We start from the raw sequence: 23,861 nt of genomic DNA, 5'->3' as shown, positions 1-23,861 counted from the left end.
ATCTATTAAAATTGTTTATTAATGACTTACATTTGTATAGAAGGAGGCTATTCCGACAAGTTCATCTATTGGATGCGGGCTATATGAAATATGAAATCCTCTCAGCTTTGGTCAGGTCGCCACGTGACACCATATCAATGTAAGATAGCTTTTGATTATCTTTTTCGATATCGTCTAGTAAAAATCTTTTGATTATATGTATATCCAGATATGTACTGGATGGCATCCTCATTCAATTGGTTATCTTCTTCCTCTTTTTCAGCAGTTGTGGTAGGCATGCTTTCGACGCCGTCCCACTTCGACTCTCTTTCGAAAACATTAGCCTCCTCATCCACATCCTTGTTTATTTTCAACTTCGGGGCGTAGAAGTTATTTTGGGAGTGTCTTTAAAATTTAGCCAAGTGATATCCTCCTCGATGAAAAAACTATTTCAGTGCTTCTGGCTAAAAATAAGTACATAAATGGAGTAAACAGTGCGGGGGCCGGGTCTGGTGGAATGGATGCTTGCAGCTTGGCACCATCACAAACCATACAGTATACTGTATGGGGCGTGGAAAATAAGTGGATGATCACGGGAGTCTGCTTTTAAGATTCTTAAGGGTACTTTAATCTGACTCTAGATGAATGAGCAACCAGTATAGTATGGCCTAAAGGGGTTTTGTTTTTTTTTTATCATATAATTCAAGTTTATTTTGTCTGAGAAATGTCTATTACACCAATAAAGTAAATTCTTCAGCGCATGACGCATTTTAGTTATAAACAAGTAGTGATGATTATTATCGAAATTCAATTTGTTGTATGCATTTTATTGCTTTTCATGGATTTGACTTAGGAATATGTATGTTTATATATGTATATCTGTGTAATATTTATATGTGTACTACATATATGTAAAATTTTGTTTTCAGTTATGAAAAAAGATTATAGTATTGAAATGCATCTTATAACAGTTTTCATTATTGAGTATGAGTATTTCTGTTACCATTTTTGTTCATCTTTTTCATCTTTAATAAGTAATTCGTTACAATTGGAGTGGAGTGGAAATTGATGGATATTTTGCTCCACAAAGAATAAAATACTGCGCTGCTGCAACATACAGTGATTATCATACGTACACGTACACACTAGGCAATCAAACAATCAAAAATGGCTGCTACGCACTAATCAACAAATTTGCATCGCCTTAATGGCTATAATTATTTAATTTATTTTTTAAATATTTCTTAAATATTCTCAAGCACTTTGAATACAGTTTAATGAGGCTTAGAAATAAATTTGATTTTCATATTTAAATTGTGTGTTACGTTTTCAACGGAATCTCAATATTGCAAGGAAGATATTTGGCTGCGTTACGTCGTCTCGTCTCTATTAATAGAATAGCATATAACACTCTATAAACTTTATATAGTAAGGTGCTAATAGGCTGATAGGCTAATCGGATATATAATTGCTCTAAATCGAATTAAAAATAATCAAATAAAAAAGCAAATTATAATTTTGTGTGTGTTTTTGGTGTTGTTTCGTTTTATTTTCGTTTCAGGATCTTAACTAAGATAAATTGTAATAAATTCTGCTAGGAAATTATAAAACTAATGTTCTTTAATGTACCTATAATATCGAGATTAAAGGTTGATTTTAGCTTATACAAATTCTAGAAATCATACAATCTTACGAGGCTATTAAATGAATTAACTATCAAATGATGATTTAAACAAGGTACGGTACGAGAGGCCCGAGCTGGGGGAAGAAGGTATGGCAAGGCCCGGAAGTCGGTCAATGAGTGGATATGTTGAATATTTTTCCTGCGAAAATGTTGGATATCTTGTTGGCTTGTTGGTCCCTTTCTTCCCCACCAGCTGAAACCGATTAAATTCACATAGAAACTATAGTTTATGTATAGGCTAAAACAGTTTTTCCGACGTATCTAACACAAAAGAAATGTACATTGCATTTTGTTTATGAATTAATTTAATTGTAAATTGAATTTGGGCACCCCCGAATAACAACAAATTGAACAGCTTTTGGGAACGAATATATCCACGAAATTGGTTTCTTTGCACATGAATCCCTAGTAAATGATTTGCCCTGCCCCTGATCCCAACAACTGTTATACAGCGGTACTGTACTGTATAAGAGCTAGTTAACAGGGGAGCTTAGAGGTATGTATGAGTTATAAGATGATCTCGGTCGAGCTCCGCTGCAGTGCATCGCACTGGAAGGCATCTGTGGCCGGCACTGGCGAGTACTTGCGTTTTGAGGAGCCACCACCCGCCGAAATGGTGGTGTAGGTGGTAGTGCTGCACCCATTGCTGCCACAAATGCTGGTCACAGCATTCACCAGTCCAGATCCCGATCCCACTCCAGATCCTGGTCCCGGTCCGGAATACTTGGCCTGGATCGTAATGATGCTGGGCGTCAGCGTGGCTGTGGAGCTGTCATTGCTGCCTGGGGCTCCAGCTAGTGGCTTTCCCTGGACAGTGGTGGTGCCATGGGCTGTGGCTTTGGGCGGCTTCCTTCGTACGGGCGTCTCCTGCAGCACGGCGGACTTCCGTATGGTCTGCTGCAGTAACGCATTCACATCTATGGCTGGCCAAGCGACCAGCGAGACACTTCGTCATAACTGGCTGTCCAGCGGCGAGGAGCTGCGTTTCTGATGACCTCGACTATGCTTTCTCGAGTGTTTGCACCCTGGCGGCGGTGGCGGTGTCTGGAGCTGTGGCTCTGGTGACTGCTGCTGCTCCTTCTTGTCGGTATCCTTTGATAGACTTTGGAGTGGACCCGCATTGGAGGAGAGCGAGAAGTATTCGGCCGACTGGCTGAGCGAGGAGGCATCCGCATCTGTCTGCGTACCGGGTGCGCCATCACTGCGCATCGTGTGCTCTGCCAGATCTAGAAGGGAGGATCTCTGCGTGCTCAGCGGCGTGAGGGTACTGCTGTGTGGCTCCTCTCCATCCTGTGTGGGTGTGCTCATAATGGTGTGATCGGCAGCCGTGCAGAAGCTCTCCCTCTGGCCTGTGGTCTCATCATCGTCGTCGTCGTCATCGTCGTCATCGCCCGCATAGACCGCCTCCTCCTGGGAACAGGAGCCGCAGCAGCAGCTTGTAGTGTGGCAAGAGCAGAAGCTGCTTCGCCTGCTTACTCCTGCCTGCTGGTTGCACTGATGGCACTCCACGGCGACCGTCATCTCGTGGGCATTGATATCCTCATCAAGACTGCTGCAGGAACTCGACTGTCCGCGATCACAACTGCAGCTGGAGCAGCTGCTGCAGCAATCCTGGCCAGCTTCGGGCATGAAACGTTTCCTCTTGATCCGCACACACTCGTTGCGTGCGGGCGCCGATGCAGGAGTCGCTCGGGTGGTGCTGCTGGAGCTGGCCGTGTTTATCGGTGGCTGCAACTGTGCCTCATCTTCAGGCAGATGTTCTTGACCTATCCTTACATCATCATCATCATCATCATCGTCGCCGTCATCCTCGACATCATCTTCATCGTGGGAGAGCTCATCGGTATCAATGGTGGTATTGGAGTTCAGAGACCCTCGACGACGGTGGCGCGTCTGCTCTCGAAGGGGAGCCATTATAATGGGAATGACACCCTCGCTGGCTACCTTATAGGGGAAGTTGGAGGTGGCGGTGCTGCTGTTGTTCTCCTCCTCATCCTCGTCGCCTTCGGTCATGGTTGCGGCATCGATCTCAATGGCAATGGCCTGATGATGCATCACCTCATCGCTCGAGTCCAGGGAAGACTTGTTATTGACTGGAAGCTTGGATTGGTTCTCTAAGCGCGGACTCTGCTTGGCGGACTGTCGATGAATCGGATTATTCTGCTGCTGCTGCTGATGATGACGGTGTCGTTGCTGACGAAGCAGTGCTCGTCTCTTTGTCCCGCCGCCTCCAAAATCATTGTGATTGTGATTATGATTGTGATTGCAATGGCGATGGCCGTGATGATGATGATGGTGCGAATGATGTGGCTGACAATGATGACTACGATGGCTGTTGTGCTGATGCCGACGATGGCTGCTGCAGTGGCAGTGGTGATGATGCGTGGTGATGACACAACAGCAGCTGCCCTCCAGCTGCCCCTCCTGCGCTGTGCTGGTGGTGGCGGCGGCGTTGGCGGTCGTCTGTGTGGCATTGTGACGCTTCCTGGCCGCATGGCCGTGACGACAACAGCTACTGTGCAGACTCGGCTCGTGGCCGCCAATCACCCGGACATCCTTGCCGGCATTGGTCGTTGAATGAACGATTACCACCTCCAGGGCGGCGGCTATGCTGCTGTCGTCCTTGCTCTTGCCACTGCCGCCGGGTCGTGGCAGCAGCTTGTTGTTGTTGTGGTATTGGAAGGCACGATTATCGTGGCACTGGCCAAAGTCGAGCACCTTGAAATGCTCGTCATCGGCACGGGCGGTGAGTAGGTGATCGTCCCCGCTGCTACTATGGGTGACGGGCAGGGAGAGCTGATGCTCCTCGGAATGGGATATGTGCAGGTCGTGGTGCTGTGGTTGTTCTTCGGGGGCAAACTGCTAATCGCCGCGCCGCAAGTCGCGCGGCTTGGAATTCTTGCGATAAAACCAGACCTGTGACAATATGGCTATATCCAAGCTGACCTGCAAAGACCAAACGAAATGACAAATCCTTTATATTGTAGATGGAAGCAGTTCGATTAATATTTACCTGCAGCATGCCACAGATCCAGAATTGCGATGGTGCTTTCCTAACAATAAAATAACCAGTCTTAAACATATCACCGAGCGTCCACATGATCACCATGTGTATGCTCATTCCATATGTTGATTTATTCTTAAAGTTGCGCAGAAATTGCGGCGCTCCTGCACAGAGAAATCAACAGAACAAACAGAACAAATCAGCACAACGATTGTGTGTCGACTGGCTGGTCGATGGACTTACCCAGCATGGCCTCTGTAAAGACGGCCACAAAGCCCATGGACTCCATGAACCAGTGAACAGAGAGCATTACAAATGTAATGACGGCGCCCAGGGCCCACACGAACAGCATAAAGTCCAGATACGATTGAAAGTCTGTCCAGTTCCAAAAGAATTTCAGGTCTAAATCTGCAATTGAACATTTAAAGGTGTTATACATAACTTTTATACATGTATTAAAGAGCATTTCTAAGAAATTCAAAGAATTTAAAGTATGAGTGTTTTATTATTTGTTATAGGAACTCTCATAGTACTGTTATACAAACTATATCCCTATTAATCTACTGTTACACATTTCTATATACATACTTATAAAGACCAAAAATGAGAGATGGTTAGACAAGTGCTTAACTTTATTTCAAAAACTGTTATACTTTTCAAATCTGTTATACAAACTGACTTACGCATACAAATTCTACGTGACCCTTCCAGAATATGTTGTAAGACTTTAAGAAACCTTTGAAATGTTTTTTAAACTACTCTTATACTAACTGTTATACCACACTAAACTATACCCAAAATCCAAAAAACAACCCTTTTGTTTTATAGAACAAAAAAACCCAACTTGTTACATTTTTGTACTTTTATACAGATTGATTTTATATGGAAAAGGTTATGACCCAACCAGTTTAATGCTCTATAAATCGCTCAATGTCAGACGATGGCCAGCTGCGCTGCGCTGCGCTGAGCGAAGGGTAGAGCGAGTAGCAATTCCAGTTGGAAATCAATTTTCATTATCTTTTTCCTGCTTTTAGGCGCCACAATTTACGATAGCGTACAACAGAAGGAACGTTCAACAAAGAAGAGAAGCCCAAGGCGTGCCAATATAATTAGCTCGTGTCTATAGATGTATGGCTGTATGTATGTACATATGTATGTATTATGTGTGGGTGGGTTGTCCATTGATCAACCTACTCCCCAGACCTCCAGCTCTCCTTCTTTTAACCCAGTTTTCTTGGTTTTATTTTCTATTTACAGATACGAATCACGAGTAATGCCGGAGAGAAAACGTAAAGTAAAGGTTCATAAAGATAAATTATGATAAAAATAGAAACAAGGTTGGGCTTCTCTGCAGTTTCTTCCTTAATGGCCTTTCCAACGTAGCTCTGCCTGACAGAGCTTCGTGCCCCCCAAGCGTGACACCAGCATTGAAGACGGCCGGAAATTTGCCCGTCAATTGTGTGAAAACTTTTCAATTGGCAGCTCTTTGGAAGCGCTGCTGCAATTGACTCACCGTTCAAATAATGCCTGGAACGGGCTCGCTTGAGGCCGCCAGCCGCACTGGTGGATGCGCTGACACTCGCATCCGCATCTGTCATCACTTTGGGCAAATGCAGTTCATCACCTGCAAAGGAAAGAAAGCAAAAAGGGAAGCAAGTTATCGCATCTATGGTTTTCCATCTATGGACTCTGTGGGACCCACCTCGCAGTGCATGCTCCCGGTTATTGGCACCGACTCGCTTCACCTTCACGCACAGATGGATCATTAGGAACATGGTGACATTCATGACAACGCTCTGCACCAGCAATGGAAGCTCGTAGCGGCTGGAGAACCTGTAAAATAAAAGGCCAAAGGTTAATATGGTATGGTTTTAAAATTGACGTTGATTGCACTCAAGGTATGATTTGCCGGGAGTTCAGGTTACACAAGACTTTGTTCGCCAACATTCATAAGCGAAGCAAAACTGCCAGATTTTCCTGCTTCCAGGTTTACGTAAGAGAATTCACGAGAATCATAAAACAAAATGCATGTTGTGTGCATGACGTGGCAATTTGCTGCCCGACTAGAGTCTAGCAGATAAGTGTTTTTCTTGTTGTTGGACTCTCCTCGAAATTCAAAAAGCATTTACTAGACTCTGTCATGCCCAAACTATGCTGCACAGTGTATGCTCATGTTAAGTACTAATTGACAGGTGCTTTGGGTGGGTCCCACCACCACCAACAAGTGATTGATGTACCCTGAAACCAGAGCAACATAATCTACTCATGAACAAAATCGATTATGGGACCTAAGAGAACATTAAAGTGTATATTTAACTCAGTAGAGTGGGGGCATTTCAAAGGCCGTTGTGTCAAGCGAGTCTGTCATAAATCTGACAGATGCCAAGTGGCCGCAAAAAAGGGTCCAGAGCTCGGACAGCAGAGAGCCACCCAATCTGCAACGTAGAACGTGTTAAGCATTTGGCAAAGGACCAAACAAAAGCCGAGCGAACACATACCACAATCAGTGTAGTCCGCGTGGAAGCCTTCAGATTTGTTGGGATTTGTTTGGATATTGTTTGGATATTGTTTGGATGTTATTTGGATAGAGGTCCGTGAATGACCTCAGAGAATAGTTATTAAAAGCAAATGCGACAATTTGTTGGACTTGTGTGTGGGGGTTATATATTGTGCTATACTGAAAGCAGCCACAGCTGTCACTGTCACTGTCACTGGCAATCGCATTCAGCAGATAGCATACATTTCCGCGTTACTTCCGATTGCCAGATAGCGAAAGCAAATGAAGCAGACGGACAGCCATCCATTCCAGTGGGCATGGGGCATGGGGGGAAATGGCATGTTTACGCCTTTGGCAGGGAAATTGAATTACAAGTTGTGCCGTAGCCACAGCCACAGCGAAAGCCAAAGCCAAAGCCAAAGGCACTCCCATCCATCCAGCCATTGCCATTCACATTCCATGACGCTACAGCTGAATCATCATCAACATCACAAAATGTGTTTAAATGACATGCAAAATGATTAAATTGGTTGTACAATTGAATAAGCATAAAAGCATGGCTACAGATGAATGTATTACAGCAGATTAGGGCCATTTAGTAGGTATAGTTATCGTATTTCTGAGTAACAACGTATTCGGGATATTCTTAGCCTTTAGAATCCAGTCAGAAGCCACTCCACAGCATGAATGATGCAGAGGTGGACTTCTAATTAATCTATTAAAATGCTATCAAAGTGCTTTCCTTCGAGGCTACAGAGGTTTCTGGCTCTGAAGTACAACATAACATTTAACAAAAAACTCATAAATTCTTTGCATACTTTCTTTTTTTCTCCACCATGCGAAAGTACGTATTCCGTTGTGTTTGTATAATAGCTGTAATTTGCTGCAATGTTAACATTCCCTATGCAAACATTTCAATTTGTACTAGTCGGTCGGCACTTGACTTTAGCTCCAGCTCCAGCTCCCTGCTTTAAGCCCACCCTCCGTTCTGCACTCTCGACTCTCCATGAAGGCGACAAGTTTGGCTTTTGTCTTTTAAATTGGCAAAAACACACCGTCCACGACCGACCCCGAACCGACCCGACCCTCTGCACTGCACTGCACCCGCCACTGCTTTCCCCTCCCCAACACGCTTAACATTTTGCACGCTTCAACGTGTAAAATATGTCGTACAAAATCGATAAAATTGTATACGTGCACGAGCCCCGCGAGGCACCATAATGCAAACAACAATTTCCCACCTACCTACTCGTTTCCCCCTCTTCCCCCACCTGGCATTCAGGCTCATTTTCAATGGCAATTTGTTCAAATAGCAGCAACGATTTAACTAAATAGAAAAGTGGGAGGCTTTTCCGAAAAATGTCACTTAAGCTTGATGAAAGTTTTATTGATAGAATTAGGTGGTTCTGGGCTCCGGGCTCTGGGCACTACACTACCAATTTGTTAACTGTTGTACAAATTTGTTGGCTCTATTCTTTCCGGGTCAGTACCCCCCTTCCCCCCTCCTCCTCCTGCTACTGCTTGGTCTCTCTGTAGACATAATTAAAATTTTGTGTCGCCTTCAACACAATGTTTAACCAAGTGTGTGGCTTTTGTCTGAGCGCTGTGGGGTCCGGTCTATGGGGTAGAGTGTATAGACTGCAGAGGTAGAGGTTTCTCTTGGCTAAAACATGTGTGGTGTATGCCATTTCCAGGGTTAGGAGAGTGGGTGTGTGTGTTTATGCCATGTGTTACACCCAAGGTTAACACATTTGCGCTCAACACAAATTTCATTTGGATTTTAACTGCCAAGGCGCCAAGGCGCACTCTTGCCATGGACACAAGTCCTCCTCAAGTGCTCGTACGATAAGTCCTGCACTCAAGCCGCGTACTCGTGTATGTTCCGCTTATTTCGGAACTAGTCGGAACACTTTTGTGTCTACTTTTGTGTGGTCCTCTCCTCGCATGAGAATTGTGTAAACAAGTCGCCTGATGAGCTGCCGTGCCGTGCCGGCTGTAAGTAACCGGCATAAAGGAAAAAACCATAGCATAATTTCCCATTGCCCATAGAGGCGCCAGAGTCTGAATGGATGAATAAATAGACGGACTGCTGTGCCGATGTTGATTGTGGGGCGGCCAGCTTTCCCCCTCCCCCCCATAAACTGGGTCGATCTGATGGATTTAGTTGTTCTCGCTGTCGCTAAGCCGCTCGAATGACCTTCCTAAGGATAAAACGATGCCGAACTGGAGCACGGATGGGGCTGACAATCGCCAATGAACTGTGAATCGAAACTGTGTTAAGTTTTAGCACGGATTTTGCATAAATTAGCTAACTGTTGTGCTGTAAGAAGCAGAGTTGTGGGCACACTTTCAATCGATAATAAAACTGTTATACAAGTCGAGGGGAATTCGTAATATGGCAACTTTTTGCAGAATACGAACCATATTCGCTCTGCTCAAGAAAACCAGAGATTGACATACAAAATCTGTTATAATCTGTTATACTGAGTAATCTAACATTTTATGCATTGACAATCATACGTATATGTATGTACATACATAAGTATAAGCTAAATTATCTGTAATAAATCGTAATCTTATCGCTTAATCAAGGCAAATTAACTGTGATACGAAGCTGACACTAAAGTAATATTATCACAGTTATAAAAACTGTTACACAGAAGCATATTTCTAGCTCAATATCTAACTCTATATCTAGCTCTATATCAAAAGAGAAATTCAAAACTGTTAGACAAGACTAAAATCATAAGTTCAAGATTTATTTATATTTATCTAAATTATATTCAAAGCTGTTATACAAGTACGAAATTGTCTTACAATCAGTTATACATTCACAATTTGTATTCATTTCATCATTCATCAAAATAGATTCTGTTATACAAAACACTCCCCAAAAAGAGCCACCTCAGCAAAAATAATAAAATCAACATTTTATTTCATCATTTGATTTGCTCAATGAAAATTAATACGACAAGACCGGCATCCACCCACACACCCACACACCCACATGTGGCGCTAAGCCCATAAAAACCACAACCAAAAAGCAAACAATACATATGCAGATGTGCGACGACCCCCTCTATGAATGCGTGGCGTGGCAACAACACCAACACCAACACCATGAAGTGTGCGAGCGTGTGCGGAGACACTTCAATGTACGCCTCCAGAAAAGAGGCCCCAAAAGCCAGAAGCGATAGCGGAAGAGAGCAAACAGAGAGCAAGTCATATAAAAGAGTAGCAAAAAGAAGAAAATTAAGAGGGGGCCAAATATACATATATATGTACATATAGGGCAGAAATATACTCGCAGAAGGGCAGACGATACAATGTGATTTGCATATGAGCAGGAAATTCATTACCAACTTGATGCCAGATATGAACGGAGCTATATCGGAATATTTATGCCCATGCAGATAGAAGACAGAATTCGGCAAGAGTTCAGCAAGATACAGTTGGTCGTTTCCTGATTTGAATTTCCGTTTCGTTTCGCCTAGCTTAGACCTACCGCAATGCCATACAAAGTAGCTGCAACTTTGGGTATTCACTTGATTCCATTCCTCACATGCTTATCAAAGGCCCTGCCAAGTCATGCCTCTCCTCTTAAAGGCTTTCCCAAATACATACATATGTACATTGTGGTCCAATGCCGTTGCGGCGTGCACAGCTGTTATACTACGCGGGGGTCTGAAGCGTGATAATGCGTTTTCAACTTTTTATTGAGAGTTTTTCTTACTTTGGACGAATTGTTTGGAGATTGAACGCTTTTCAAAGTCAAGTTGTTTTTGGGGTAAAAAGCAGTCAGCTGTGGGGATTGAGGTGAGGGACAAGCTGTTCACAGATGCCACCAAGGCTCAAATGCCAAAATTGGTTGGTTCCATGAATTGTTGGAGTTCGTGAAAGATTTTAAAAGGATATTTAGGATAAGAGTTGAGGTAAAAGATACAGGGCTACAGTGTTTTAGATGGTGATAATAAAGACGTTCCGTTCTGTAATAAAATGTGTTGCTTAACTTCTGTTATACATACTTTGGAAACAAGCACATTAATTTGAAACTGTTATACTAAGATATCATACAACTGCTATACAAACATTAGGGGAAAGAAAAACAGGTCTTTCACTGATGGAAAATCCCTGTTTGTTATCTGGTTTGAAGCGTTCTCGTTGTCCAAAATATTCCTTAGTATAACTATATTTTGTCTAAGCATTTTACAGGCTGTAATGTCATTTATTGGCCTGTATAACAACTAACATATTTAAAAGCAGCATAATACTTTACGAGCAAATATACTTTTGAAATTATTTGTATGGGAAATGTTTGAAAATATAGAATATACTCTCCCCATATATTCTCCCCATACTATACGTATTATGAGCTCATCCAAACTACCTATTTAATTGAGCCAATTATCAGTTTCCGTTTGGCTCTGGTTGCACGAGTGACTGATGTGTGACCCTTGGGGTTATCATCGAAATTACATAGTTTCTCGAGCAGCCATTAGAAGCGAGTATTACTTGCGGCGGCTCTCGTTCTGTGCCTTAAGCCGATTGGCATTATCTCAATCGCCTTTCATTGGAGGCCAAAGTATTTTTTGTTGCTTTTAATGCGAGTGCCACCCGACTGATAGCGCGATAGCCAGGGTGCGGCGATCGTTGGAGGTCAGTTCGGGGAACACTCTTATCTCCCACTCCTCGCTGTACTCCCCTCTCTCTTTCTTCTTTCAAGATGTTTGCGTAATTAAAAAGGAAAAGCAGTGGAAAAGCAGTAAGGGAAACCTGCCTTCACGCCATGTTTCGTGCTGAGCGGGACAATCCCCTAAAGTTGTGTCACAGGTGTGGAAAGGACAGCCACAAAATTAAAATCGAGAGAGCGGCGACAAAACACACTCCGCAATTTTAACCTGCCGTTTTTGTGTGGTTCCTTATGCCCGAGACATTGCTCTAATTGAATTTTAATGCCAAACCAAAACCAGGTCCCTTCGGGGGACCCCTTTCGATCCCTCTTAAGGTCACGTTGTGGCGTTGCCCTTCTGCGATTACTTGGCTTTGTTTTTAACGATTTTAAGGTCTCAACAGATTTGTAATTTGCTAGCCATCGCATAAAACAAAAAACAGAAACAGAACAACTACGAAACCCAACTAATCGAAAAGTCTAAACAGCGCAGTGCACAGCACATGCCGTCAATCCATCGGTTGGACATCCATCGACACTGGGGGCGCAGTGTTTACGGCCAGGTCTGGGCTCCGGGGTCTGATGGCGGAATGGTGAATGGACAATCACTGTGGTTGGCCCCTCTTCCATGTTTCCATGTGGCATGTGGCTTCTTTGCATGCGAAATGTGTTCGTAGACGTTGGCTGACGCAAATGTTTGCACGAAGCCAACAGACAAAGATTTCAATTTCTCAATTAGAATAGATTTTTGTCCCACAAAGTAGTGCCCGGGAATGGACTGAGAGATTATCATCTTTGTGTGCGGCGACGTAAGGCGTAAACCTACGGAATATTAAATTTCATCTCAGAGTGAGAGTTTGCTTTAATCATCCATGTACGTCTATGTCGTATCAGTGTTTAGGACACAGAGGAAATTCATTGATTTTGATGGTTGGATGAACCTTTGTTCATATAACTCCATCGGTGTTATTTTTTCAATATGTCTGCATGTTTGTCTCTATTTTATTTCATTTTCTAACAATCGTATGTTATTGTTATTATTTTATTTAAAACATTTGTTTATAGCAAACGCGTAAAGATACCAGTATAACAGTTTGTGGCAGAGTATCATCAAATACTCTACCGTTTTTACCTATTCAAAATCTAAACCTTAGTGTATAAATCTTTCACTTTAGATATCTTCAACCTGCATATTAATTTATTTTGCAAGCATTCGAACAACATTCAAACCGCTTCATCGACAAAGTCAAGTGCAATGTCGTTTATAAGCAAATCGAAAAAAGAAAAAATATAATAAGTAAAACAGCGAAAACCAGAAAGAACCCCCCTTCATCATCATTATCATCTGGAACCGGTTCCGAAAATTTCTAAAAGGCTAATTTACATGCGATGCGAAAATAAGCAACAACAATAACAAACAACATCATCATCAGAGGGAGACCAAAAACCGTAAACATTTATGGGCCGTACACACAAGGTCGGTCGGTCGGTGGGTCGGTCTGTTGGTCAGCAATATTTTCAGGAGAAAAACTTAATTGGAATAAGCCTCTCTCTTATACTCTAACACCCATCCACCCACCACATCAGCCTTGACCTTCAGCCAAAAAGAACGACAAACAAAGTTTGTTAGCTTCTGGAAATGGTTTCTTTTCGGTCCTGTCGTTCCGGTAAGTGTACATTTTAATAATAAATAAATCCAGAATGAAAGTTGGCCAGAAGCTGATATAAATAATTGTGAATGAAATCGGGGAATTTCAGATAAGATTGGAACCAAAACGCAACGAAATTCATGAGACATTCAAAGATATTCAATCATATCATATGGGCTCTATTAAAACTCTATTATATTTGCAGGCATATAGCTGTATTACGTATGATTTGATAAGTTTTTACGCAAATAAATTAATTGACTTTGGAGTAGACACCGCCTAAGCGATACTGATGGCGCGACTTGTGAGTTATCTTTCCCCTCAGACATCCATCCACAGTCCCTCAATTGTTCTATAGGGAACTTTACGGCCGATAAGAACAAGCTCTTCCACGAACACAAACATCATAAAGTGGAATGAGAATGAGGAGCGATATCAGCAAACTAGATTGCATGGAGAAGTGTCATTACACTGATATGGACAATGGCAGTACACAATACACCCTACAATACCCACAGTAGATGTGGTGCTATAGAGGTACAGGACTTATCATTAGAGGAAATACATCAACAGAAATACTCCATCCGTTTCAAAATAATTAACAAACATCATGTGTTTCTTTTACGAAATATTTTACAGATTTGATAAGAACTTGAGTGTTGAGAAGTGTTTGCCAAAGTGTGTTGCGTTGTGCAATGGTTGAGGTAAATATTCGTAAACTCTTATAGGTTACAGTACACGCAGTGTATATCGTTTTTGGCAATTTATAGAATGCATTCAATATTTGATAGAATGAATCATTTTAAATGAAACTGAGGGAAAGGCATGCTCGAAAGACAGAGTCTTTTAAGAGACGAATGCGGAAGCGAAATTTGAAATTTGTATCACATGAGAGCACAAATTCAATCGAAATTCATTCGAGTTCCTTTTCGAATTGATTCGTATTTGATAAAAGTTTCTTAAATGTTTTAGTATAGATTCACTTATAGCTAAAGTCTTCCTTTAGTAGCTTGCCATCGTTGGCTCTATAATAATCCATTAATTTCATCTACAGAATTCAAAAAGAGTTCCCAGCACAGATGCATTTCATATTTCATAAATCAAAGCGAAACTTTGATAATTATAACTTGTAAGAACAACAGCACTTCCCGCAAAACTTGAAGACTCAAGAATCCCATTAGTGAAGACCGGGTTTCCATCAGGTTACGTTTCCTACGGATGATTGCTTCAACTTTTTGTGAGCCTGAAAATATTAGGTTCAATGACCCACCGGCATGGCCTCAGCCCAAAAGTTCTCTCTCGCCCTAACCCTTCACTTTTTCCCCTCCCGACAGCAAAAGCGAAAAGTGTACTCAAAATGAAGTTGTAAAATGGAAAGTTGGCAAAATGCGAAAATACTTAATATGCCTGGCACAAAGTTTTGTAACAATTTAAGCGTAATATATAGAAAATGGTACATATATGTATTGCAAACTTAACGAGTAGTCGTACAATTTTAATTACAGTCAACGGGTGTGAGGGCCTTAATTTTTGTGGATAATTTGTTAAGTGTTAAGTGGCAGTCAAAGTGCCTCCCTATCCCTCTCCCTGTCCCTTGAACTGCCGACAAATTGTGTAAATATTTGAGCAATTGTTGGAATGAAAAGTTACAAATATAGAAATGACTGACAACCCAAACAGATATACATATGTATGTCTATATCCGTACTATATATGTATATTGCATATTCGTATGTGTAAATTATTATTCAGTTTTTCGTAGTGTTTCTGTCACGGCCCACTGACCGGAGACGGACTGGACCGCCCGATCCATAGTGATTGAGTCATACGTTTTTTGGGAACCTTTTTGGAAATCTGATTCCGCCTGTGGGCGAATATTTATATAAGCTATATAGTATATTCGAGTGTATACACAATATGAATGGGTCAGAAACCAGAAACAACGCGTACTTTTTGCGTAGTTTTGTGATTAACTTCTTTGAAAATTCTGGGTATTTGGGTTACGTGATGACAGGTGGATAGATTTTTGTGGTAAGAAGCTAGAATATAATGAATAAAACCTAATTGGTAGATAAATGTACCAACACTATGACTGTATGTTCTTGATAGAAAGATATAAATGGTAACAAGAACAGAAAACAAGGTATTCCTAGTGACATTCTCAACACTTATTCTACCCATTGATACAACACGTAACTTTTTTTTTGTGAATAATTCAATCACAGTTAAGAGCAGAGTTATCTTCAGTTACCACTTGAGACTACATACTCTTCCGTTCTCCGAATCTTATCGTCTGAAGCGTTTGCCGGAAAAACATATTCGCTCACTATTTTCCAGCACTCAAAATTATGAATAAGTGTTTATAAGTTTTCAGGCAATGAGCTCATCTATCCACCCGTTGAAATACTGGATTCCAACGAGTTATTGTTGGTCGAAACATATGGTTGTTGCTACTACAATAAATATCAACCACAAATACAAATGAAATCAGAAAATGGAAATTTGTGGAATAAATCATTGTTAAATATGCAAGACTCTAAATGTGTCATACGCTTACGAGAAGTTCTGAGAATCACTTTGTTCTGTATCTTGATCTGTAAGTGTATCTTTTGTTGGTAAGTATTCCCCACTGTATGCCCGCCTGTAATAGCCTCGTATCTACATATAATATAGTATGTGCTTTATAATTTATACATATTTCTTTGCACATTTAATAATTAATTGCAATTGCCATTCGAGGCGAATAGTTATTCCGGCAATTTGTTGTTGCTGAAAATAGTTAAAGTGCTTTGAGGTTCGTGTTTTGTTTTGTATTTTCAATAAACTGCCAGTTAAATTTTAGCACAGAGGCTTAGAAATCTATCTGTCTGTCCGCGTGGGTGGAACTAATGATAATTATTTCGAGTCGGTAAGAAAAAATAGAAAACTGAAGGAAATGCTTAATTGCTGAAAGCACTTCCCCCATACTCGTGCGAGTACAATTGCAATCAACGGGTATATCTATTTTTCGCTACACTATTATTCTAGAGAGGGGTTTTAAAAAAGTTACTAAACTTTGATCCCACTCTGCTCCCTCCGCCGTATAGATCGCCAGAGAAATTCATGTCGCTCTGGGCGGCTAATGCAATCGCGTGACAAAAAAAACCACCGCCTCCCCTCAACGTATCCTACATAAACGTACAAACATATATATATATATACAAACGTTTCGCTCTATATATAAAACAAGTAAAACGTTACAACTGTAGGCTATATACCGACTATGGGATACCCCGCACTCGGAATTGTGAGGAGGGAATTTAAAAGCAAGAAAACACCCAAGAGTTCTGAGCACTATCTTTTTCGTATTTCTAGATGATTTTTGGTAGATAGATAGACAGTAGTCACATATAGTAATCTACCAAATATCTACTCTATATCCCTATAATTAAGAATACCACAACATTTCAGGTATTTAAACAGATAAAGAGGCTGCGAAACATTGGTAAAAATTTGGGGTATAGTGGGGTAAGAAGATGGTAGGTTGAGCCTAAACAATCGTCGTTCCCTACAGTCTCATGTAAGGAACATCATACCCCCAACCCGATTACAGGGTACAAATATGTAACAATACCTACTACAACCAACATTGTTCGCTGCGCCTTTGGTGGCATTGGTGCGTTGCAGAATGCCGAACAGCTGATTCATTTGAAGTACTTGCCGGGGGCAACAGTTTTCTAGCTAAATAATTAATTTATTGATTGCCACAAGAGGCAGGCACCAGACAAATTGACGTCGTCGTCCACGAGGGACACCAGTTGCTTTGTACAATACATTTTTTACTTTTCTTTTCAATAATTTATAGATTGTTGAGCCGCGAGTGACGTGAGGAAGTAGTCAGAGCAGGCCTTAGACAACTACCACTACTCATAATTGATGCGGTTTTCCAAGGGGGAGGTAGATAAACAGCACCAGCAACAGCAACAGAAATCAGCTTAGCAAAACTGGTTGACCCTGGTCGCCGTCGCAGTCGCAGTCGCAGTCAAAGGCAATCACTTGATAGCCTTAAAAAACGTAAAATCGAGTGCGATTTACATAATGAAGTGTCTTTAAAAACATAATCAATCAGAATTTAATAAGTACGTATTCTTTCACCTAAAAGGCGGTTTCAACTGGTTTCAATGGGGCAGGCATCTTTTGGTTCATTGGTTCGTGTTGTGGGGCATTGCGACATTTGGAATGCTATTTTGCACACTCATTCAAATTGAATTAACAATTTGTGTTATTAATTTTGATTTATATATTTCTTGCCTTTGTGTATCCGAGCGATGAATCAACTCTTAAAGAAGATAAATATATGCATTGTTGGGGTATTTCCCGTTTGGCGGTTTTATAGGAAATTGTAAATATTTTGTGCATTGCGAGAAGATGTTGGGGTGAAGCTAAAACCGATCGGAAAATGTATTATAATTCAAGTTCTACTAAGGCTCATTGGATTAAGTTCTTCATATGTGTCTTTCATCCAAGTGGGCGGATTGAATGTCTCCTACTACAGTTTTAGAGAAGGTTTAATGATATTCTTTCGAATTTTTAAGTTCCATTATCAAATAATTAACATCATAATTCGCCATATCTTCTGCCATTCGATTTGGTTATAAATAAATTGTGACTTTAGTAGATAGTAGAAATGTGTATAGAGCTAAATTATAGTCTTTTCCATACTAAATAAACCCACAATCCGAATTCATTTTACCCACCAATCATCATGAGCTCAACTGATAAATGGACAAATAATTGTAATAAAAGTGAGCAAAAATAGAGCTAATCGATATGGTATTATGCGGGGAGGGCCGGGGACAGGCATATAGCCCTCGAATGATGTATCAAATCGCAGACTCAATAAAGATAAATGAGTGGAGTCCAAAACCCTCGGACAATGTGGACGCGAAACAATCTATGGGGTGTATGAAATCGACCAGAAATCATGACACAGCCAGATATGGTAGGGGTCTGGGCTGGCTATAAAATGCCAGTTATGGAACAACCATGAGAGCATTCCAGACGATAAGCGAAGCGTTTTGTATTGCTCCCGCCCAAGATAAGACGGCACAGATATGGGGTGCTTAAAGAATATGGCGGATTAGTCATACAACCTTTTGGAATACCTACATACATAGGTGCAAAAAGATGAGAGTTTAGTTGCACTGGAGAAAGGCTTAAGCAGATAAAAGTGGGCTCTATGCTGTGCCTGCACTTAGGATCTCCATAGAGATTTCTTTGATTTTCACTCACCAAAATAGTATTCTCAGCGAATTCGCTATCAGCAAGGCCAGGCAGACGTACAATGAGAAGCCCTCCGCATCCTGTGTCTTCTTGATCTCTATGTACTGCGGTACATACGGTATAACGCCGCCAATGACCATCGCTGAGGCGGCGGCCCAGCCCACCACATGGCCGACCGTCAGGCCCATCTCATCATTGATTATCCAATCCATTTTTTAATTGATTTTACTTAAAATTCAGTTGGATTTCTTTCTAATTTACTTAGGATATAGTTATTTTATTCCTGGTTTGTTTTGTGTGTGTTTTGACGGATATGTTTTCCCTTTTTTGTGGTCGAGGAGTTGTTTGGTGTGGATTTATGTTGACTAGTGTTGGTTGCTTTTATATTTGTTGCTTAAAAGCCGGCCTCTGGAAGTAGTCGTTTCGGTTTGTAGGGATGCTGTTGTAGGCATTATAATGCTGTCGGCAGAGGATCCTATCCTCGAAGGAAGAAAAGAGAGGAAGTCCTCGAAGGAGGGACAGAGATGGAGAGACAACCTCTCGCCGCCTCTTTTGTTGTTGATTCTTCGGTGCTCTTCTGCTGATCTTCTGCTGCTCTCGCACACGAACGCGAACACGCACGCACACACATGGACTGTGCACAGGTACACGAAACACAGCTGCTTTTGCTTTTGCCTTTCTTGCTTTCGACAGATATTTCTTTGCTCTCTGTCTGTCACTCTTTATTTTGTTGTTGTTATTTTTGCAGTTTTTGTTTTTCTTTTGCTTTCCGCGTTTTTGTATTGAATTTTCCCGAAATGAACGCCTCCGCTCCGCTCCACTCCGCCCGCACGCTCTCCTCCCGAAATTTTTGGTTTTTGTGAATTGTCAGCAATTTTCCTGCGCACACCTTTCACTAGACAGGAAAAGCAGAGGGCCTAGCAGAAATCGCTCCATTTCCATGACATCTTTGGTTTATCGCATACCCTATAGTCCAGCAGATTTACGTTGCTTTCTCTTTCCCCTTGGCTTGATTGCATTTTCCGGGTTAATTTAATCAAGCTAGATCTTGTTGTGGTTGCTGCCGCTGCTCTTTGTCGATCCGGAAAACTATTAAAAGCTATAGTTTTGCTGCACGGTCCACGTATAATTGTTGTCTCGTCGCATTATCGCATTTGCCACCCTCCTCGACTATATATTTTCCTTTATTTCGCCTCTGTTTGCATTTTCTGCTTGCGACCATCCGCGCGACGACCCGTCGAGTAAAACTTCCGAATTGTGTTTGTGCCTTTTGTGTTTGTTTCTTTTGCGTTTGTTTTGGGCTGCAAGGCCGTTTCATTAAAATCCGCCCGCTTGGAAATTTCTGTGAAAAAGAAGGTATAGACAACAGGCAACACGGCCCAGAAAATGCAACGAATGCTATGTAAAAGGCACCCCTTTTGCATAACATACCATGGCGGGAAGTTTATAAAATTTCCCCCATGGGAAATAGCTGAGGAAAAATAGGGTATGTACAACAGGCAAAACGTCCCAGAAAATGCAGAGCATGCAACGTAAAATTCACCCCATTCGCCTAACATACCTTGATGACGAAACACGGCGAGGTAAGGTTCGTAGCCCCTTTGAAAATTTCCCTGTCTGTTTTTGTCTGTTGTCCATACCTTGTATATTTTCATCATGCGATTTTGAGCGTGTCGTGCTCATTTTTGTGTTCCGTTGTTGAGTTTGAAAGCAAAAAACGTAAGTATGCAAGGAATGCTGCGTAATTGTTGTTGGTCAACCGGTTTAAGCTATGTTTGGACATTTGTATACCCTATTTTCTTTAAGTACTGTAACAAATGGTGCTTTCCAAGCTGCTCTGCAATTTAATTCATCATGTCTTTTCCACAGATTGCAAAGTTGAGATAGCTGACTAGTGTATGCCGTCATTGGAGCCCCAGATGATACAATGATATCAGATGTATAATACCCTAGGGTATTCAATGGTAAAACGTAAGTAAGCATATTCAGCTTTTTTTTTAGCTTAAACTATGACATCTCTTCTAGATTTTATCTTTGAATAAAAAGTATCGGAACTAGTTTTGTGGTTCACTTCGTGAAAGGAAACTTTTTCATAGGAACAAAAACAGAATGGCGCGCTCTCAACTCTTGAATTTTCCACTTCCAAAATATTCATAGATCCCTGATCCCTCCTAATACCCAAGTCGTCCCTGCTACGGACGCAACCATTTCTTAATGACTTAACCGATGATACTGTGGAAATTTTAAAAGATTTTTTTGTATCTCACTGAGACTCGATTTCGAATAATAACCACACAAACACTTGTGAGTGTGGAAATAGTTTGAAAACCATCTTGTTTAGTTTCTAATCCTATCAACCATCCGGAGAAAAACGACAATGTGCCAATATGTTTGTATTTTGTAGTCAACTTTAATATACAAAAAGGACTGTACATGGAGTGATTATCACAGTAAAAACTGAATCGAAATTTAACTAAGGATAGAGCTGGCTTAATGACACGACGATTTGGGGGAGATGGTAGTGTTTGCTGCTTAAAAATATGACTTTACTAGTGCTAAGCTCTGAGTTAGTTCTTCTTTTTCTTTTTGTCAGGTTGGGAAGCTCCTTGGGTTTCCTGATATTGCCGCACAATCTGGTCCTGGACATCAGGCAGGCAGGGAGAGTATCGGGAGTACTCCATCGTGAACTCTCCTTTTCCTTGGGTGCTAGATCTGTGGAATGAAATAGATTAGAGAAGCTTTTTCGTACTCTTAAGTGGTCAAGGCTCTCCCACTTACCTCAATTCTCCCGCGTAGCCGAACATGTCGTTCAGAGGCACCTCTGCGTAGACCGTGAACCATCCTTCCGTTCCCTCGGTTCCTGTGATGATGCCATGACGCTTGCTCAGATGACCCATGACGGCACCCTGAAATTCCTCGGGTGCCGTCACCTCGACCATCATAATGGGCTCGAGGATCTGCCAGCTGCCATTCTGGAAGACCTCCTTGATGGCTCCGTGGGCGGCCAGCATGAAAGCCAGCTCACTGGAATCCACAATGTGATGGCCACCGTCCTGCAGGCGGAACTTAATGCCCGACAATCTGTGTCCGGAGAGCATGCCTCGTTCGGCCATCTCCCGGTAGCCCTTCTCCACGCCAGGGACAAACTGCTTGGGCACATTGGTGCCCACCGTCTCGTCCACGAACTCCAGGAGCGTGTTCTGATTTGGCGGCAGTGGCTCCATCACGCCAATGATGCGAGCATACTGACCCGATCCTCCAGATTGCTTCTTGTGCAGGTAATCGAATTCGCAGGGGCCGACGAGGGTCTCGCGGAAGGCCACCTTTGGCTTGCCAAGCGTCACGGGACAGCCGTATTCCCGCTCCATTCGCTGGGCATAGATCTCCAGGTGAAGTTCCCCCATTCCCGATACAAGCGTTTCCTTTACATCATTGTCAAAGAAAAAGTGGAAGGTTGGATCCTCTTTGGTGAATCTGGCAATGGCCTTGGAGAAGTTATCCCGATCCTTGGTGTTGTTTGGCTTGATGGCCATTGAAACGACGGGCTCCGGCACAAAGATCGACTCCATGGCAAGGTTGTTCTTGGGATTCGTAGTGAAGGTATCACCGGAGGCGCAGTCCACTCCAAACAGGGCAAAAATATCCCCAGCGTAGACCTCATTGACGTCTTCCATTTGGCTGGAGTGCAGACGCACGAGGCGGGCAATCCTCACCTTCTTATTCGTGCGGGCATTAAAGATATTGTCGCCCTTGCGGAGAACGCCCTGGTAGCAGCGAAGGTACGTCAACTGACCGAAGCGTCCAGCCTCCAGCTTGAAGGCTAGACCCACAAATGGATCCTTGCCATCGCGTGCTGGATTGAGGACAATCTTCTCGGGATCCTTGCCCTCCCGTTCGATGAATCCCAGATTCTCCACTTCTCCGGGATTGGGCAGGTAATCGATGACAGCATCGAGCAGAGGTTGAACGCCCTTGTTTTTCAAAGCCGTTCCTACCAGAACGGGCGTAAATGTTCGATTGATGCAGGTCCTCCTTAGGGCAGCCCTGAGATCGGCCTCCGAAAAGGGTTTCTCCTCGAGGAAGAATTCACCAAAAGTCTCATCCGCATTGGACAGATGCTCAATGAGCTCCTGTCGCCTCTCCTGGCTCTCCACACGCATATCCTGCGGGATCTCGTCCAGCCGAACGTCCATTCCGTTTTCTCCTTCAAAGTAGATGGCTTGCTCTCTTACCAAATCCACCAGGCCCTTGCAGTTGCTCTCCACACCAATTGGGAGTTGGATAAAGGCAGCATTGTGGTTCATTTTGGAGCGCATTTGAGAGAGCACGCGATAGGGATTCGATCCCAAGCGATCCAGCTTATTGATGAATGCCAAACAAGGAACATTGTAGCGCTTCATTTGTCTGTTGACTGTCAGCGTCTGACTCTGAACTCCCCCCACGGCGCAGAGGACGAGGACAGCGCCATCAAGCACACGCAGTGCACGCTCCACCTCCACCGTAAAGTCCACATGCCCGGGCGTGTCGATGATATTTACATTCGTGTCCTTCCACATTGTGTAGGTGGCCGCCGACTGGATGGTGATCCCACGCTGTCGCTCCAGCTCCATGCTGTCCATGGTGGCGCCCACATTGTCCTTGCCTCGCACCTCGTGCATCTCCGCAATGCGCCCGGTGTAGAAGAGGATTCGCTCCGTCAACGTCGTCTTCCCGCTGTCTATGTGTGCCGAGATTCCTATATTGCGGATCTTTTCGATGGGCCGGTGCTCTGCAAACTTGGCATGCGAGCTGTAGCCGCACTGGGGGAAAATAACTTAACTAAAACGAATTCCTACAACAATCAAATTACATAACAGTCGGCAAACTGGGCTGGAGAAGTTCTACCCTGTTAAGGCCTCTTACCCGAGTCAACGTCTGCAGTGCATTTTTGCGCGTCAGATTACCCTGCAGTACACGCGTTATCAAAGACATTTTACTAAGTTTTTAATTAATAAATACGGAATCTAAGTAAAAAACACGCGCTAGACAGAACAGCAAGCAAAACAGCTGACGGTGTTGCAAAGCGACAATAACACGATTTCGTAGTGTCGCACAATGACATAGAGGGCGCGCAATTC

At 42.6% G+C, this 23,861-nt stretch overlaps 2 protein-coding genes across 2 annotated transcripts; both read right to left on the bottom strand.

Moving 5' to 3' along the window:
* Positions 1 to 794: 794 nt before the first annotated feature.
* On the bottom strand, positions 795 to 20,155 carry LOC4817199 (uncharacterized). The gene is given in 6 exon segments (XM_001356367.4): positions 795 to 4,609; positions 4,677 to 4,831; positions 4,911 to 5,075; positions 6,181 to 6,291; positions 6,370 to 6,500; positions 18,754 to 20,155. Coding segments are annotated over 6 exon segments (3,204 nt in total). The 5' UTR covers positions 18,957 to 20,155; the 3' UTR covers positions 795 to 2,170.
* A 975-nt stretch (positions 20,156 to 21,130) lies between these two features.
* On the bottom strand, positions 21,131 to 23,859 carry mEFG1 (mitochondrial translation elongation factor G 1). Its single transcript, XM_001356366.4, has 3 exons — positions 23,647 to 23,859; positions 21,523 to 23,543; positions 21,131 to 21,456 (listed from the first exon to the last, which is right to left on the bottom strand). The coding sequence occupies exons 1-3, from the start codon at positions 23,713 to 23,715 to the stop codon at positions 21,312 to 21,314; spliced, it is 2,235 nt and encodes a 744-aa protein (XP_001356402.1). The 5' UTR covers positions 23,716 to 23,859; the 3' UTR covers positions 21,131 to 21,311.
* Between the last annotated feature and the right edge of the window lie 2 nt (positions 23,860 to 23,861).

This window comes from Drosophila pseudoobscura, chromosome 4, assembly GCF_009870125.1.
Source record: "Drosophila pseudoobscura strain MV-25-SWS-2005 chromosome 4, UCI_Dpse_MV25, whole genome shotgun sequence".
In the NCBI taxonomy this organism is placed as follows: Eukaryota; Metazoa; Arthropoda; class Insecta; order Diptera; family Drosophilidae; genus Drosophila; species Drosophila pseudoobscura.
Note: the sequence above shows the minus strand (reverse complement) of the source record. Positions and strands in the feature narration are given on the sequence as shown.

Excerpts from the sequence above, each read along its gene's own strand:
- mEFG1 (XM_001356366.4), bottom strand. The coding sequence starts at position 23,715 with ATGTCTTTGATAACGCGTGTACTGCAGGGTAATCTGACGCGCAAAAAT. Across the intron at positions 23,544-23,646 it reads CACTGCAGACGTTGACTCGG|TGCGGCTACAGCTCGCATGC; the intron begins GTAAGAGGCCTT and ends ATTTTCCCCCAG. Across the intron at positions 21,457-21,522 it reads GGCTACGCGGGAGAATTGAG|ATCTAGCACCCAAGGAAAAG; the intron begins GTAAGTGGGAGA and ends TTCATTCCACAG.